The 17488-nt window shown below is 40.9% G+C and overlaps 2 protein-coding genes across 4 annotated transcripts in view; one reads left to right on the top strand and one right to left on the bottom strand.

Moving 5' to 3' along the window:
* The window catches only part of BCAS4 (breast carcinoma amplified sequence 4), an 81205-nt gene extending 74767 nt beyond the window's left edge, over positions 1-6438 (top strand). Inside the window, exon 5 of one of the 2 annotated variants that reach the window (XM_061631271.1) lies at positions 5696-6438. In XM_061631271.1, coding sequence (XP_061487255.1) covers positions 5696-5806 — 111 coding nt within the window. In that variant the 3' untranslated portion in view covers positions 5807-6438. The remainder of the gene's footprint in view (positions 1-5695) is intronic. The other variant, XM_061631273.1, reaches the window with a different exon arrangement.
* Positions 6439-9135: 2697 nt separating this feature from the next.
* The window catches only part of ADNP (activity dependent neuroprotector homeobox), a 48020-nt gene continuing 39667 nt past the window's right edge, over positions 9136-17488 (bottom strand). For both annotated transcript variants that reach the window (XM_061631269.1, XM_061631270.1), the window contains 2 exons: positions 15150-15242; positions 9136-13323 (listed from right to left, as the gene is read on the bottom strand). In XM_061631269.1, coding sequence (XP_061487253.1) covers positions 10195-13323; positions 15150-15242 — 3222 coding nt within the window. In that variant the 3' untranslated portion in view covers positions 9136-10194. The remainder of the gene's footprint in view (positions 13324-15149; positions 15243-17488) is intronic.

The following is a 17488-nucleotide window of genomic DNA, read 5'->3' as shown; positions in this document are numbered from 1 at the left end:
AAGATTCTCTTTGAGGTGGGACTCTTGCGAATTTAAAATCCAAAATGGCATATCTTTTCCAAAGAAAGATCCTTGAATATGGTATTTGCAAGATTATATCCTTATTTACTGTTTATAATGACATTATGCTCATTCAGTATAACTAGTTTTGCCTACAGTTGTGCTTAATAAGCTATTAAAAGTATTTGGTAGCTGGCTAAATATCCACATTCACTGTGTGATAGATTCATAATCTGTCAAATTTTCTCCTCAAAGCACAAATTTCTCCTGATTTTGCATGCTAGAGAAGGTGCAGTGAGCAAGGTGGTGTGCAGTGGAATAGGCTGTAGCACAGCTTCAGGTTTCTCTTCCATGGGATTTACTTTCTGCCTTCTTGTGCCACTCCTCCAAAGTTGTATCTTTGTAAGTACTAAAGTAAACTTGCATTTCACTTTGCTGAGTATTCAGAAAGTGTATTCTTGAGAGTTTGCCAACTTCTACAGTGTTTGTGTCCTTAGAATCTGACTCTCCCTACAGTTCTTGGTAGAATGTTGATCACAAGGAATGGTTATACAGGGCCTTCAAAATTTGTAATGTAGGAAGGAATTATAGCAGTGTCTATTTGAGGGCAGACCTACATGTTACTTGGCCAACACTTGTTCCAAAAACTGCATTTTCTGAGATTGGGGGGGGATTTTAGGGGAGGAAGGGGTGTTTAGCATATGTATGCATATATATTTGACCCACCACCACCAGGGTGGCACAGTTGGAGCCTTCAAATACTGTCCTTGGGCAGTGCTCCATAGAGTGCACTGCAGTAGTAACCCTAGATTATATACCTAGTCGATCACTGCACTCTGGGGCTGCCTTTGAGGTTAGTCTGGAAGCTGCAGCTGGTGCCATTTGCAGCCACACAACTGCTTCCTGGGGCAGGACAATGCCAAGATGTCACCCCATAGCTGAAAGAATTGCATTGACTGCCCATTAGCTACCCAGCAAAGTTCAAGGTTTTGGTGTATAAAGCCCTATACAGCTTAGAACCAGGATACTTGAAAGATCTTACCCCTTCTATACCCAGTTGATCAGTGCACTCTGCAGGTTGAAGGCCTCCTCCATATACCATTTCATCCATTCTGCACAACTTAGGAAGTGGACCTTTAATGTTGTGACACCTATACTTTGGAATCTCCCCCCCCCCCAAAAAAAATTAGACAGGCATAATTTCTGTTCTCTTTTTGCCACCTACTGAAGACCTTCCACTGTCAACAAGCCTTTTAAATAGAAGACCTTATCCTGAACTGCATCGGTGGTAGAGTTTCTTTTTAAGATGTTTTGAAGCTTTTTTTTTTTATAGGTTTTTTGGATGTTTTGTTTTAATATGTTTTTAAAGTCTTTTGTTTTTAAGATGTTTTAGAATGCTTTTAGTGTTTTTGTTTGCCGCCTGGGCTCCTCCTGGGAGGAGAGGCGGGATATAACTTTAATAAATAAAATAGATTATACCAACTTGGATGGTGGTTTCTAGGTCACTTTCAGTGCAGAAGCAGCTACAGTCCTCTCAGCAGGCAAGAGTAAAGTTTGGATGAAGTCTTAAAGCTGAACTAATTTATGGGGTGGGGGGGCAAAAACATGTCCCATCATAGTACAAAGTCTGGTTAAAAACAAAACACAGAATTTGATGCCCATGATACAAGCACTAACACAGTGCAGTTTGAACTATGTCTACTCAAAGTAAGTTCTGTTGAATTCAGGGGGGCTTACTCTGAGGTAAGTAGGGTTAGGACTGCAGCTATTTTATCCCTCCTCCTGTATCTGCCCAAGGGCCATGTAAATTGGATTAGGCTGATCGTTGGTGGCTGGTCCAAGGCAGGAAGGGAGTTTATAAAATGTGAAACTGTACATACTCAGAATTGGTGTTGTTGTTTATTATGGTTGGCAAAGGGGTTTTAGTGCAGTAATTGTAAAGTGCTGTGCAACAAAATACAGCAGGCAGAAAAATGGCATCCAGGGAAAATAATTAAGGAGTCCACAAAGACCTTTAGCAATTTTCAAGTGGCCTGTGGGGAAATTTTGGGAATCCTGTGAATTATCAGGAGTGAAAGGTTGGGGGATGCTTGCTTTCCTGGCTTGTTTTTTTTTTCTAGCGTCTCCTCTTTTTGCCTGTGAATGCTATATTATATTGATAGTTACAGATGTTCATTTTTAACACTTTTATTTAAAACTGTCTCATCAACTTGTGTGTGTGCAGACAGAGATTTATTTTTGGACCATCATCCCCCACCAGAAAGAGGGTATAAATTTGCATACAACACGGTCCTATGACAAACTTGTGTCTTTTGTAATGACTGCAGCAGAGGGCCCAATCCGCATAGAGTGCAGTAAAAATGCTTTTGGCATCTCTGCCTTAGAGGAAGGAGAGGAAACCTGTGGCCCTGCAGCTGTTGTTGGACTGCAGCTCCCTTCACCTATCCCTGATCGTGGGTCATGCTGGCTGATGAGAGGGTCACAGGTTACCTACCACTGCCTTAGATGGACAGATAACAAAATATATTTGTTCCCTTTGACTTTTAAATTTAAGTGTGGCTCCACTTCCAACTTGTGCCTCAGCTCCTGGGCAGCAGTGTTCAGAGCCAGGGCCAGGCATGCCAGGACCCTTGGATACCAGCCTGCCCCAGCACATGCACGCATGCACACTCCACCTACTAACCTTTCCCTTGGTGAATGCTGCCCGCACTGTGCACGTATGTCTGCCATCAAGCAAGATGGTGGCGAGGCTTCCCCAAGGGGCTGATGCTAAGCATATGCATCCCTGCCATCAACCAAGATGGCAGCAGGGACATCAGCCCCTTAGAGAAACCTCGCCCACCATCTTGCTTGATGGCAGGCTTGTGCCTGCAGCGCAACCAACATTTACAGCAAGAGAGAGGTAGGTGGGGCATGCAGGTAGGCGCTGTGGGCTTGCACAGCAGTAGGGGGGTGCCTGAGAGCTCCCTCTCGCAGTCCATGGCAGTCTGGAGCTGATGCTGCCACTGATCGCGTAAGGCAGCGCTATCCACCCACCCCTGAGGAGCCCCCAGCCAGGGCCTGACCTGGCCACCCTCTGGTGCCAGCCCTGAAATGAATGACTAAATAGTTTGGTTTTTAAAAATCACTTGAAAGAAGGCATGGTTCCTGTAGAATCTCTATTGGTAGGGAGATCCATTTTGTTCTTACTTGAGCTGCTGCCCCTTGGTGCAGTCACCTGTGCCTCCTGAGGGGAACAGGGGGCGGGGTGGGGGACAGAGCTGGCATTGTTTCTCACATTTAATTAGGACTCAGGTCTGTGTTTTGGCTCTTTCCGTACAATGACCCTGCACGTCTGGGGGGAGGGGGTGGTTGGAAGGAAAAAAGACTGAGAGCAACAAACATTCTCCCATGTGCTTGCTGTGATGCTGAGAAAGGCAAGCAGAAAAGTCCGACTGAAACAACCATGTCCTGATAACAGTGCTGGCATTAAAAAAAAAAAAAAGGCAGGAAGACAGGAGCAGCCCCAATGAACCCTTCTGAGATATTACTTAACAGCACCTTCACTGCTCTTTGGACAGCCATGGCTTGATGCCATTTTAAGGGTGATTAATCAGGGATGAGGAGCTAGGTCTCAAGCTGAGTTTGACTGAGAAAAGGCACCATCACTTTACCTCCTCTGCAGCGTTTAAAATGTTTTCTGCTTGTTATGAGGCACAGTGCGATGATGGAACACAACCGTGCCATGGCAAAGGACCAGTTCCTGTGACCAAGCATCTTTGCATCAGTACTGGTGCAAAAGGTTGGCATTCAGTGCAGCAGTGTTCAGCAGCCTTTTTGGCTTCGGTGCCAGCTGCTTTCCAGCTGTGCATGGGAGGCATCGCACCAAGCACAGGTAGCTTATTTGAAGAGAAGGCTGCTATCTGAACTCAGCAACACTCTTACCGTCTCAGGCTTTGGAGTTGGGGCATAACCAACACTGCCGCAGTCTGAGAGTCTCACCCATCAAGGAGAGCTACCCACTAACCAGGCTGCGTTGGGTGCTGAGGGGACATCCTTCATCTTCCTTGCTGGGAGCCCCATCAACCAAAAGGAGATTCTTCTCCAGAAGTTAAAGACCACTCTAGAGTAAAGACCACCATTAATAGTTTCTCTTGAAGGGTAAGGGAATCCAATTTAAGCAACCCCTAAACTTATCACAACTAATTTCCTGATGTGGCGGGAGGAGGGGCAAGTTTGATATCAACCTGTTCAAACTTTATAGTTAAGTCGAATGCTTTATCTTCTACGCAGAGGTGTGTAATCATTACAGACCTCTAGCTGCTCGGTGGGGTGCTGCTAGCAAGAGCCATGGCTAAATGGGTTATTTTAATTCACATGTGAGAAGATAGCTTTTCTCATTATACATGACTAGAAGTCTCAGCACTAGTCTCCATTGACTTAATCTCATGGGAGTGGTGAAAATTCCCCCCAAAAATTGCATGTCAATTGTGTATATAGAAAATGCTACAGGCACTAATAAAACAAGGGAAGCTGTCAGGAAATGGACCTGACATATGGTAGATACCAAGCCTATTGGACTATTCATTTCCCCCTAATTTCTGGAAGTGGATAATAGAAGGTCCTCATAATAGGCATTCACCAACAGCAGCTATTATAGCAGATTTCATGGCTACCTTGTGCTACAGTTCTTGTCCTTAATTATCTAGTTACGCTTCTTTCCTGGACTGAGCTCTCTGTCTGGTTGTTTTCCCCCACCCCCAGCATGTGTTTTGTCACTTCAGAACCAGCTTGTCAAACAAGCATAACAGACTTACCCATCCTTTCAGTTTTATGTGTAAGTGAAGGCAGAAGAGTCATTTGAAGCTGTGACCCAACAGAACAGAAGCTTGTTCTTTTTCAGAGGCAGATTATTTATTACATTTATATCCCGCCTTTCTTTTCATCATAGAAACCCAAGGTAGCTTGCATATGGTTCCCAGGTGGTCTGCCATCCAGGCACTGACCAGACCTGACCCTGCTTAGCTTCAGCAGGGAGCTGGCCTCATGTGCCTTCAGACCATAGCTTGGGACAGATAGCAGAGTACCAGGTGCTGGGGATAGACAACAGGGGAGGGCTGTTGCCTTCATGTCCTGCTTGTGATCTTTTCACTATCTGGCTCACAAAGTCTGGTCTGATCAAGCTGGGCATCTCTTATAAAACAAAGTATGTGACAAATAGTAAGATATGCAGATGCCCAACAGATCCATTTCAGAAAGTCATTGAACGATGAATTAATTGAGCAGGTGCGGCAGAGAGTAGGATTTGAGACCCTTGGAGGACTACACATAAGCGCCATCTCCTTTAGCCAAACTTAAGATTTTTCAGTTTCCTAACTAACGTTTAACAGGTAATTAGTTTGTTATGGAATCACTTGTTCTCCTAATGAGCAAAAGCTACAGGCAATTCAAACTGACAGATTTGTATCAACTTTCACTTGGATCCCATGATACTGGTGGGTCTGGATGTTTCTTTGGACTCTTAACATGTTTGTTACTGCAATTGGAAATGTTAAGTATTCCCAAATTTGCTTTCTTTTTGAAAAGGCACTTCCATTGGTATGTGCCATGTACACTTAAATCTGATTTATTTGATAACTTAGTTAAGAGCAATTTAATTAAAATCTTTCTCTGGCAGGCAGCCTAGGGAGAGCTAATGTTTTTCTTCTTGTTTCAGAATCACGCATCAGCTCCACAGCACACTTACAACCTGCCTGAACTCTACAGAACTGAAGATTATTTCCCTATCGAATATATAGGCAGCAAGTGTCAGAACCACTATATTTAAGTTGTTTTATAGCATTTTGGAGAAATTAATTTGAAGATGTTTGAAACAGCTACAGTGGTATAACAAAATAGATTGTAGACCAAAGAAAGGGAGAATGGCATGGTTTCTGCCTTTTATCTCTGCCATTGTGGAGAAACTAATCCTGCGGTGCTGAGTTTTGCTAGAGTTCAACTATTGATGAGCTTTGCGCTATCTGGGATAAGCTTTGTATACTCCTGTCGATTTGCTTTTTGTTTCCATTTGACACCTGAGACGTTTTTGTAAAGAGCAGAAATAGCACATTTAAGGTGTCAAAATTGGATGACTCTTATTTACCTCAAGTACCACACAGATTGCAGCTACTTAAGGTATTTTCCTACTCTGAGCATAACTTCTACAATCCTTCATTTAAACCAAGGCTGCTGCAGTGTATCTGTTATTTGAAAGGGAAAAAAACGTGAATGAGCTTTTATATATATATATATTTTAAGTTTGGGCCTCTTTGTTAGGCTACTTTTGAAATGTACTTTGTGTAATGTAACCTTAATAGGCAACTTCTGGAAAAGGCTTTTGGTGTTTTATTGAACCAGGGCATCTTCTAAATAAGCAAATTAAAAAAGGTAATATACTAAATAAATCTATCATATTCAGAAGCAGTCTTATTTTTGAGACACAAACCTTTAGTTACAGGCTCAACCACAAAAGTATAAGCTGTCCAAAGCAGTACAGACGCCACAAGAGCCCCACTCCTCCACATGAAACAGCACTTGCTCACACTTTCCCCTTAGATGCAGTTTGAGTAACATGTTGCTGTTTCAGCTGCTCTCCTTAGCCCAGTATTGCTTGAGATCAGAAGTTCCCTCTATACAAAGTACTACCCTCAGTGGCATGAAATAGTCGGTTTAACTGAGGCAGCTGATTAGCATGTGGCCTTTAAGCACATAGATCTGCCTCCATTGAAATGAATGCCTAATACAGCACTCCTAACTATAGAAAAACAACACAAGTTGCCCTTATTCCAAACTCCTTTCAGGAGGAATTTGATTTACACCATACTTTTACAGGTTAAGTTCTGCCAGGTTGCTAGATCACATGACCAAGCTGAATCTGGTTTGGAGTAAGTGAGCATCTCTCTTTGCCCCACCCTGCCCCCAGAATATTTCCTCATTCCAGGAGCTCATACCTTTGGGCCAGCCCATTTTTAGATCATACCTAATCTTCTCATTGCCTGAGGGCTACTTAAAATACTCAGGACAGGCACAACTAATGCCACATGTTGACACAATTATTGATAATCTCTGAGGATAACAGATTTTAGGGTACAGAAATGCCTTCATTAAAGTGTATCTATCAATATTGAAGGCTATATTAGAAATATATGATCAGGCTGCTGCAATCTGTTGATTTTCATGAACACAAAAATATATTTTAAAACTGAAAGCAGTTTCACTCTTTCAAGATGACCTGAGAGGGCTCACAAAAATCTCTTCTTGCATCACGGCATATTGTCTACAAATTTTATTCTTAAATCCCTTTTTGACTTTGGTGCTGCCTTACTTTTACACACACACATTCCCCCATATGGTACAATTTGGAAGCAAATTATGGAATAAACCAAAGATTGAACATGAGTGTGAAGGAGCAGCAGCAGTTTAGAATCAATGAAATGTAAGGAAAGTACATGCAGCAAACTTTTAACACAGCAGCACAACACAGAATTTAGACAAGGAACTGCTTGTTCAAATTACATCAGGATCCCCCTGCAAGTGGAAAGCTGGCTCATTAAGGAGATACCTGCAGAGAACGATTTGATTAAAAAACAAACAGGTTAAGGGGAAGTAAGGCAGTTAATACAAACAGTATCTGGATCAAGGGACGCCAGTCAAGACAAGTCAAATACTTTTCTGTTCGTGGGAGGTTGTAGCTTGGAGTATGCAAGTTAAGACTCAATGGCCTTGTGGTCTTCAAATACCTGATTTATGAACTGCCAGCAACAAGTAACTTCTACACTATAGCTTGGCCAACTTGTTTAGTATCTGCTTATACCTGCAAACTGGTACTTTAAAAAGCTTTCAAATGTAAAGACAAGACACTTACCTTCTTTGCAAAAGCAGCCACCAATATATAACATCAGTAGGTTTGTTATGAGTTTTTGCCTTGTGAGTCCACCATCAGTTGCCCCAGGTTGTATTTACCCATTTCCCCTCACTGCTAGAATACAAGATATATCCTCGACTCCAGCACATTGCAACATAACGATGCAAAATTAGGAAGTTTTTCTCAAAACAAGTGAGGCCTTAGGAAAAAGGAGAACATTTACATTTTTCAGTAACTGGGCAAGTGTGTCACTTGTACAGAATGGTCATATAAAGTTAAAAATGGGATATTGCATTAATTTTTTTCCCTACAGCTGTGTTAGGGAAAACCTGATTATGGCAGAAAATACAAGTCAGCAGTACTTTTTCACTCCTAGAAGAAAATAAAAATGCCTCATGGCACATTACTTTTAATGTTTACTGATAAATGCAAGAATATTAGAAATGTGCAATATGTAAACACTTTCCAAAGTGCACTGCTGCCCTGTATTCATGCTGCTCATCTGCCCTATCTTTGCACTCTTAAATATTGCACCACTGGTTGCCCAAAACATTGAAATAATGTATCTCCAAGCCCGCCATACTATGCAAATAGATTAATTTCCTGGGAACAGCAATAGTGGGATTCAGCTAATTCCTCTGGTCAGCGCAAGGATGACAGCTAGTGCAACAGGAGTTCCCCTCCTCTCCTTCCTCTGCACCCTCCCCAAATCTGCTCCAGAGGGCTGGGGGACCCCCTAAAACAGATTTACAGTGGGGACTTGAGGGGGGGAAGTCCTTTTGTGCTAACAATAATCCTTACACTGGTCAGACCATGACGTAGCACTACACTGGATACAACTCCAAATCTTAGTCAACTTGCAGAAAGTGACAGACAACTGCATTGATCCAGCCAGACGTCCAGTACTTTTAAATTAAATCCAACTAATTTCAATAAGAGTTAAGCACAAGTTTAACTTCCCCACAGAAAGCAATGGAACTTTAAAATGTTTTGAATTGATTGTGCTGCAAATTTGCCCAGTTAACCCATCCAGTCTTGCACATTTGCTTGATTGAGATTCCAAATAATTCCGGTTTCCACATAGATAGCTTGTTGTGATTTGTATGAGATTGCTTTAGCAGATATCTTTCATTTTCTCAAGCCATCAACTCGAGCATCCAAGTCTGCTTTCTTTCAACAAAAGCCAGCATAATGAAGCACATTTTTATAAACAGGGATGTAGACCTTGTAATAAAGCAAATGTTTACATTAAGCACAATACAGCAATTTATTTAGATGCTTAAATGAATACAAAGGGAAATAAAGATCACAAATTATCCATACTACAACAATGTGTCATATATTAGATGGTATAAATGAATACAACACCATGTTGGTGTTAACTAAAGATAAAACTAAATATCCAAAAATGCAGCACTCATTTCCGTATGCTGCTTCAACACAGTACTTTTATACAGATCTAAAAGGTGTCAAAATTAGTAGCTGCAAGCTTGTTTCTTGCATGTGATTTTTTTAGCTTAAAAGATTTCAGAAAATGGCTCTGAAATACATAGTCATCAGTTGTAATGTCAAGGATATTCAAGAACAAGAAAATTCTATAATACAATAGAGTCCAGATATACTTTTATGTTGCTGGCCTCTGTTTTGAGATTGTACAAGGTTATGTGCAAAAACTAAGTCTGTCAAAATTCATACTATAGCAGTTTCAAGCTTTTTGCTAGGTAAACTAGATACAGCATTTATTACACAGCAGGGCAACACTAAAAAAAAGAACCAAATCTATGATGGGTACACAATAACAATAGCATAAGCATCACTTGAATAGGTCTAAAAGACTGTACAAATATACATTTCAACTATTCAGAATGATACATGGAAAAAAATCAATTTTCCCAGAGTCCTACTATACACATTGAAGTGGTAGCTCATATGTTGGCCCTATAACTACCATGTGGAAAAGAGTAATGTTTAAAAAGACATACAGCTGAACATATACAGAGTGAAGTATGTTGAAAATGCCAATAAAATAAACCTTTGCTTTTCTTCAGCAGTGAGCAACTGGGAGCCACCAGCATATCCATTTTCACATTACGTTACTGTGCTCGTCACAGCAGATACTCTCAAGTGAGATTCGCCAACAGCATACTTTGAAATAAGAACTGGAATTGGTGCGGCTGCCTCACACCCACTAGCCTGATGACAATGCATTCAAAAGGCAGTACCAGTTTACAATGAACTTTAGCAGTCGTTCTGAAATGAAAGTGTTAGACTGTTGTCAAGTGGAGGATACTGAGTCCAGGAAGTTGAACACCTTATGCTTGCTGACTACTCAGCTCTACCCCAGTTAGGCTGCTATGCATCGATTCTGTAACCCCATCAGTCACACTGTCAAATTGATCTCCATCCTCACTGTCAATTGTGCTATTCTGCCACTCCATCTGCTGATTTGACAAGCTTTCGTCAATTTCTGTTGCATTTTTCCACTGTGATTGGTCTTTAGACCAAAACTCGCCCACTTTTCCATAGGAACTATTCTTCCACTTTGACTGTTCTTCATCACTCTCAGAGACAACACCTTTAGTTTCTGCAACTGGTTTATTATTAGTAGCATCTTCACTTTGGGATGATTCATCCGTCCAAGTTTCTGGTTTCACTTCAGATGCATTATCTTCAAAGTCAGATGCTTGCTGAGAACCAGGTCCACTTTCAGATGGTGATGCTTCATCTTTCCATTCAATGGGATCATCTTGATCTTCTTGGTCACCTTCGCTGTCTGAACCTTCAGCTACCAGTTTTGTTGGTTCTTCTGAAGAGCCACTTTCTTTGTATTTTGGTTCTCCCCCCTGCTCTTTTTGGTCTGTTTTTTCTGGAGAATCCAAGGTGGCTTCCACAGGTGTCTCCTTAGATATGTTCTCATCTGGGTTCTCATTTATGCTATTAATAGATGTTTTATGACCAGTGTTAGAAACAGATTCTGTGAATGGACTATTGCTTTCATTAAATTCCTGTTCTATGTTCTCAAAACTGTCAGAGGAACTTTCGTTATCTTTCTCTAGGTTTATTTTTTTATCAACAGTTTTGCTAGGATTGACTCTAGAATTCTCTTCATCATGGTTTTCAAACAACCACTCAGCATCAAAATCCATTTCATGTTTAACCTTATTTAATTCTTTCATGTTGAAACCTAGCAGGACACCCAGTTTATATTTCTCACAATCTCTAACACATTTCTTCCTTTTGTTGCTAAAGTGTGAAGCAATGTCAGATTTCCATAGCCAAAGACTGGCAGCTAACTTTTCTATTTCCCTCCGACTGGGATATGGTTGCTTATTGAAGTACTTTGTGAGAAATGTTTTTCTGGCTTCGTAGGAATCATCTTCATGACCCTTCGGATCTAAAGCCAGTACTACAGGTTCTTCAGGCTTCTCCTCAAAGACAGCAGGGGAATCCTCATCATCTATTTTTCTTTTCTTCAGTAGAGAGAACTCCATGTGTTCATAAGTACGTTTCACAGGTCCTGCACCTGGAGACTGATTTAGTCGAGAAGGAACGTTAGTTTTGTCTTGACCGTTTTGAGTCTTCCCCACACCCCTGCAGTGAACAAGGTGCAGTGTTATAGTCGAGGCAGTCATGTTACTGGTGTACACGCCAAGGCAATGAATACATTTATATGTAAGCTTTTTCTCTACTGGATGAACTGTTTGAATAACTTGATGTCTTTCCCTTAAGTGATGTGCCAGTGCATCAGAAATGGGTCCTTTCAGGATTGAAAAACACAACGGGCAAAGTGTTTTCCCCACATCTTTTTTGTAGGGTACTGCTGCTTGAGGAGAACTTTTTACAGGTACGTCTGTCTTCTCCTGGATTTTTGGCTGTGGTTTTGGAGGAACTGGAGGAGTATTTTGAGCATGGTAAGCGACAGATTCAGCGGGGGCATCTCGCAAATTATAGGTAGTTACAAGTAAGTGTATATTGGTGTGGCTACCCTGCTGCAACGTCAAATCAAAGGTTAAAGTGGAATCAGTTTTAGGTCCCATTTCTTCATCAACATGAACCATTCGCATATGAGCAGCCATCTTTTCAACATCATTGAATGTTGAGCGGCAGTAGGGACAAGACAGACCATGGATTAACATGTGGTTAAGCAACGTGTCAGTAGGCAAGTAGCGATTACAGTATAAACATTTGCTAGTAAAATTATGTATTTTCATTATGTAGTTAGCAACTGCAGGCACCTTTTCAGCCTTGTGCTCTTTCTCAAAATGAACACTGTACACGTTTTCAGGGAATAACTCATTACAGATTGTACAAATTTTCCATTTCTGAGTTGATGAAGTATTGACGGCAGTGGCACCTGTAGCACCTGCTCCAAGAGGCTTAGGTGTGGACTGGGCTAATACTCTGGTTGCTGCCTGAGACTGAGCTAATGATGTTGAAAGTGAAGATGAGTTGGCAGACTGAAGAGAGTACCTTGCTGTAGTCTGCGATCTTGGCTCCCCTCCAAGTGGGTAGGGTCTCCCATTTCCACTTGGGGAATACTGCTTCATTGATTGAGACTGCTGGGACAGAGAAACTGGGGAACTGCCAGTTAAACTTAGCCTTCCTCCAGTGTGACCAACATAACTTGGTGGTACTGATTTCACTCCATAGCTGTTCTGCTGTAAGTGAACGTTGGACATCATATTTACTCCTCCAGAATTTAATGTAGGCTTTGGTATATTCAGTCGATTCATCATTTGCTGTGATGGAAGAGACCGGACATTTCCAGGAGACAGTGGGCCCATCCTCTGAGGAAGTCCCATAGGTTTCTTATCCTGTGGTTTTGGAGCGATTAGCATCAAAGGTTTGGACCTTGGAACTACCACATTTGTATGCCCTATCATTGCTGTCACTTGGTATCCTATACGCTCGTGGTCTTCAATAACATGCTGTACTAAAGCTTCATACGACTTCGGCATAAAAAGACATCGTTTGCAGTGAATCATGCCCTCTTCTCGGGTACCGGAACTTAAGGATACAGCCCCATTGAGTGACTTTTCACTTGCCTTTGCTATATAAGGTGCAGCAACATGCTGAAAATGTTCCCTGTAAATGTGCTTTCTAACTATTTCGTAGAGAGGATCTCGGTAAGTGCACTTCTTACAGTAATAAACAGCTTGTTCTACACTGTCAGCCTGCTTAGGTTTAAGGCTATCATGCTTGTTTTTATCTTTAAAAGTGCTGATGCCTCCACTTGGTGTATTGGCATTTGGAGCATGAAATATTTTAATGTGCGTTTCCAAAGTCTTTTTGTCTGCATTGAAAGTACAGTAGGGACAATTAAGAAGGATTCTGTTTTCAAAGTCTTCACTATGAACATTCCGGAAGTGACTTTTGTAGGCAGAAAAGAACTTTGAGGAAAATGGACATGCACTGCAGCAAAATGGTTTTGTCCGATAGTCCTTAAAAACAAAAGAAAAAAGAAAACTAAGAATCATAACAATTACATGTGACTTACATCTCTTTTCCTAATCAGCCCAGCCTCAAGCCAAGCTTACAGAACTGTCACCATTTTTGCATTTATTTTTAAGCTGGCAAAATCAGATAAGAGTAATTCATAGAAAATCTTCAAGAAAGAAGTCTAGTCCTAGTCCACCCCAGTAGTAGGAACTTCATAGAAATACACATCCTCCTTATTTCATCTATTGCAAATTAAGCAACACAGAACAGGACAGTGGGCTGCTTAAGATATGAGAAAATATAGTTTCCCATTAAAAGAACAAGCTGCAATGAACCTTGGGCTGCATGTGTCCCCCTCCCTTCTCCTCCAACTTTATGCTTGAGGAGATTGAAAGCTTCTGCTTTTTAACCACAGAGCCTATTATGTTCACAATTAGGGTTTTAAATTGGGTGGGGAACCTCCACAAGTACAGATGACTTCCAGTTTCAGATTTTCACCCTAGCAACTTTTGGAGGGCTGGAAAAAAAGGAAGACAGTTGTGCTCCAGAGGAGGGGGGGCTTGCAAGTACACACCTATTCTCCCTCACACAGCATGCATAGAAATGGAACACCTGGCCTCTGTTTAGCTCAAAAATGAAAGCAGAAGCTTTCAATTTCCTCCCCTTATGCACAGAGGCGAGTTAAGGGGAGAGCACACAAACCCGAGCTGTGCTATGGCATGTTCTCATAATCGGAAAGCATGGATTTCCATTATGCCTGAATCAGGCCAGTGATTCATCTGAGCATACCAGATTTCCAGCAGTGATAAATATTTAAAATGTATATGTATTCTCTCTAGAAAATGCACAGGACCCTGAATCACTTTACTGGTGAAATCCCTGATTATAACTTTTATCAGGGCTTCCAAAAATTCTAGTTAACATACTCTGTAATTACATCAACTCAAGACTGCTCCTGTAAATATACATTTCTAACATTAAACCATGGTTTGTGCTAAACTTAGTTTAGAACTTAAATCACTGTTTTGAGATTCCAAACACACAACAGGCAAACCATGATTCAAGGCTGCCTGTCTGCTTTTGTTTTCTATCCTCTCAGTTTCATTAGTTTATAAATTCACTCCGTTCTATGGTACAGCAGCTTCTGGAACAAAAACAAAGGCCATAACTATAGTCTGTTAACTTACTCATCATGCTAAACCATAGTTTATGCTTACAAACCCACTTCAAATTACAGTTTCCAGTTTTAGCTTGTTGGCTTATTACACACCATGTTTTGTCAATTCAGATATCGCGCAAAACCATGGGTAAGTTTCCTTATCAGGTTTTGGTCAGATATCAGAATCGAACTATTGTAATCAGTATTTCATTTTCAACTCTGCTTATTTAAAAAGGCTCCCAAAGTTGCTGTTTATAGCTAATTTTCTTTAATATGCTGAATTATCAGTGGTGATATTCAATTAAGTGATACTCAAGAGTAGACTCACTAACTTAAGTCCAAATATTTCAATGGGTTTTCTCTGAGTATGACTTAGGTATCACTCAGTAATTACATTTTTCACTGCAGTCACAGTATGCCATACAATAGCGTTATCTTCTTTTAACGCTACAATACTCTTCTTCCACTCCACCCTCTCCAACATTAGGGTTGTAATTCTATACACATAAATCTGGGAATAAATCTCCTTGAAATCAGTAGGAATTATAATTTGTGTAAACAGGCACAGATTGGGCTGTAAAGTAGTTAACATTTGTCATAAAAATGCAGTTCCAAACTTAACTGGTTTCAGATTTAAGGACTCTTTTACACAATATTACTATTACTAACCTGATTTTTTGTAAGTGAAGGATCCCACAATCCAACATCCTCCCATGTAGTGTTTTTCAGATAGAAGTCATTGGGTTCAAACTGCTTAAAATCCTGCAAAGATGACAAAAGCATTAAAATCCTGCAAAGGTGACAAAAGCATTAAAATCCTGCAAAGGTGACAAAAGCATGAATAGAAATAATAAACCACAGAATGATTGATTGCCTGTTAATTTTTTAAGATTTTGAAAATTCATGCAGTATTCTTCAGCAACCAAGTATTACGAATATATTACAGTAGGGCCCTGCTTTTCGGCATTCCGCTAATACGGCGGTTTTCAATTAGAGTAAGGCCCCACTCATACAGCACCTGTTCCACTTTTACGGCGCTTTTCTGGCGTCAGGCACCATTTTATTGACGGAGTTCCGCTTTTCAGCAGGGGTCTGGAACATAACCTGCCATATGAGTGGAGCCCTAGTGTTCTTGTCCATTTCCCCCCTTACAAAGTCAGTTTAATTTTTTAATAGAAGCTACTACCGTCATGCAATAATCACTCACCCAGACACATAAAAATGTATTCCAGGGAAGGAGTTGCCAGACCATAAGAGGAAGTACTTGCAGGAAGAGTGTGGATTAGTTTGTGGGCTGGCAGGCTATTTGTACTTTTATTAATACTGTTAATAACTGGGATGCATTTTTGGTAAAAGCAGAGAAAAATTACTTGGCCACTGTACTCCATGCTCTGGTAACTTCCAGATTGGGTTACTGCAATGCGCTCAGTGTGGGACTGTCCTTGAAGACAACTCAGAAACTTCAACTGATTCAAAATACAGTGGCCAGATTACTGGCTGAGGTTCCATTGAGATCTCTAACTCCTGTTTTAAAACAGCTGCATTGATTGCTAGTTTGTTTCCGGGCTCAATTCAAGGTGCTCACTCTAGTATTTAAAGCCCTAAATGACAGGCTCCCAATATCTGAAATACCGCCTCCTTCCCTACAGACCCTCTTGGGTGTAGAGATCAACAGAGGGGGCCCTTTGAGTAGTTCTACCACACTCAGAAGCTCAGGTGGTGTTGGCCCATGAGAGGGCATTCTCTGGTAACCCTAAAGTTGTGGAACTCCCTCCCCATGGAGGTGTATCTGGTGACTTCATTGTACAGTTTTCAGTGACTGCTGAAGATGCACCTCTTTACACTGCCGTTGGCACCTAAGGTGTGTATTTTTAGGACCCACCCTATTTTATGTGATGCTTGTGAATTTTATTTTTAATAATGTATTTTAAACTGCCGTAACCTGCCCTGGGACCTCAGGTTGAAGAGTAGGTAATAAATTAAATTATTAAAAAAGGGAAAGAAATTTCTAAAAAGCGAAGCTTTTTAGTTACTGTAAACCGCCCAGAGAGCTTCGGCTATGGGGCAGTATATAAATACAATCAATCAACAATCAATAAAATAAGCTCAGTGGGAACCTTTCTAAGAATGCTCTCCAAGTTGCCACTCTCACATCAGTCAGGACAGAGCAGGAAACTGCTCTCACTGCCCCTCAGGGCATGCAGTTAGCAAAAAGCTTCTTCTGAAAAAGAGCACTCATTCCCTGGCTGGGAAGCTTTCTAGATCTGTTCTATGCAAGTACAGAATCCATATAGCTGATCACAAAGAAAATAAAAATGATTGTGTGAAGGATCACAGATAATATGAAATTACAGCCCTCGTTTTTATTATGGTCCAATTTTCAAAGGAAGATAAGTGTTTCTTATGAGCCCAATGCATTTTGCAAAAAAACCTTTCTCAAGGGCACATTTTAGCAACAATTCTAACATACCAGGGATACTGTAGTAACCCTTGGTGTGTCAGAATTGTTGCTAAAAACATGCCCTTAAGAAAGGTTTTCCAAAACACGTTGGCCATGCAATAAACATTATACTGTGTCATCTGGAGTTTCCTCCTTCCCCCCTTTTTACCTGATTGTGGTATTGCCCCAATTTTGACGCTGGTTTTCCACAATTCAGTAGGCAAAAAATGGTTCTCCACTGTAGGGAGAGTGGGATAATTTGAAGTACTACCATTACTGGAATAGATTATAGGAATCTCACACTTGATGCTGTGATATGTAACACACACAGTTCATCTTTTTGCCCCGAAAGATAGGCTGTTATGAAACTGTAGAAACAACAGGCTGGCTTAACCATCAATCACAGATTTATTTATGACCAAATTAAATTGCCCCTCCATCCAGAGGCCAATTTGGTATGATTCTTTCCCCCTCCAAAAAAAAAGAAAAGAAAAAAAAGGGTAAAATAGAGTAATCTCTGTGAGGTAAAGGTTACAATCCCCATCCTCACCCTCTCTCCATGTCCATA

Source organism: Rhineura floridana, chromosome 6 (genome assembly GCF_030035675.1).
Source record: "Rhineura floridana isolate rRhiFlo1 chromosome 6, rRhiFlo1.hap2, whole genome shotgun sequence".
Taxonomy (NCBI): Eukaryota; Metazoa; Chordata; class Lepidosauria; order Squamata; family Rhineuridae; genus Rhineura; species Rhineura floridana.
This window is presented reverse-complemented; position numbering and strand designations above follow the sequence as displayed.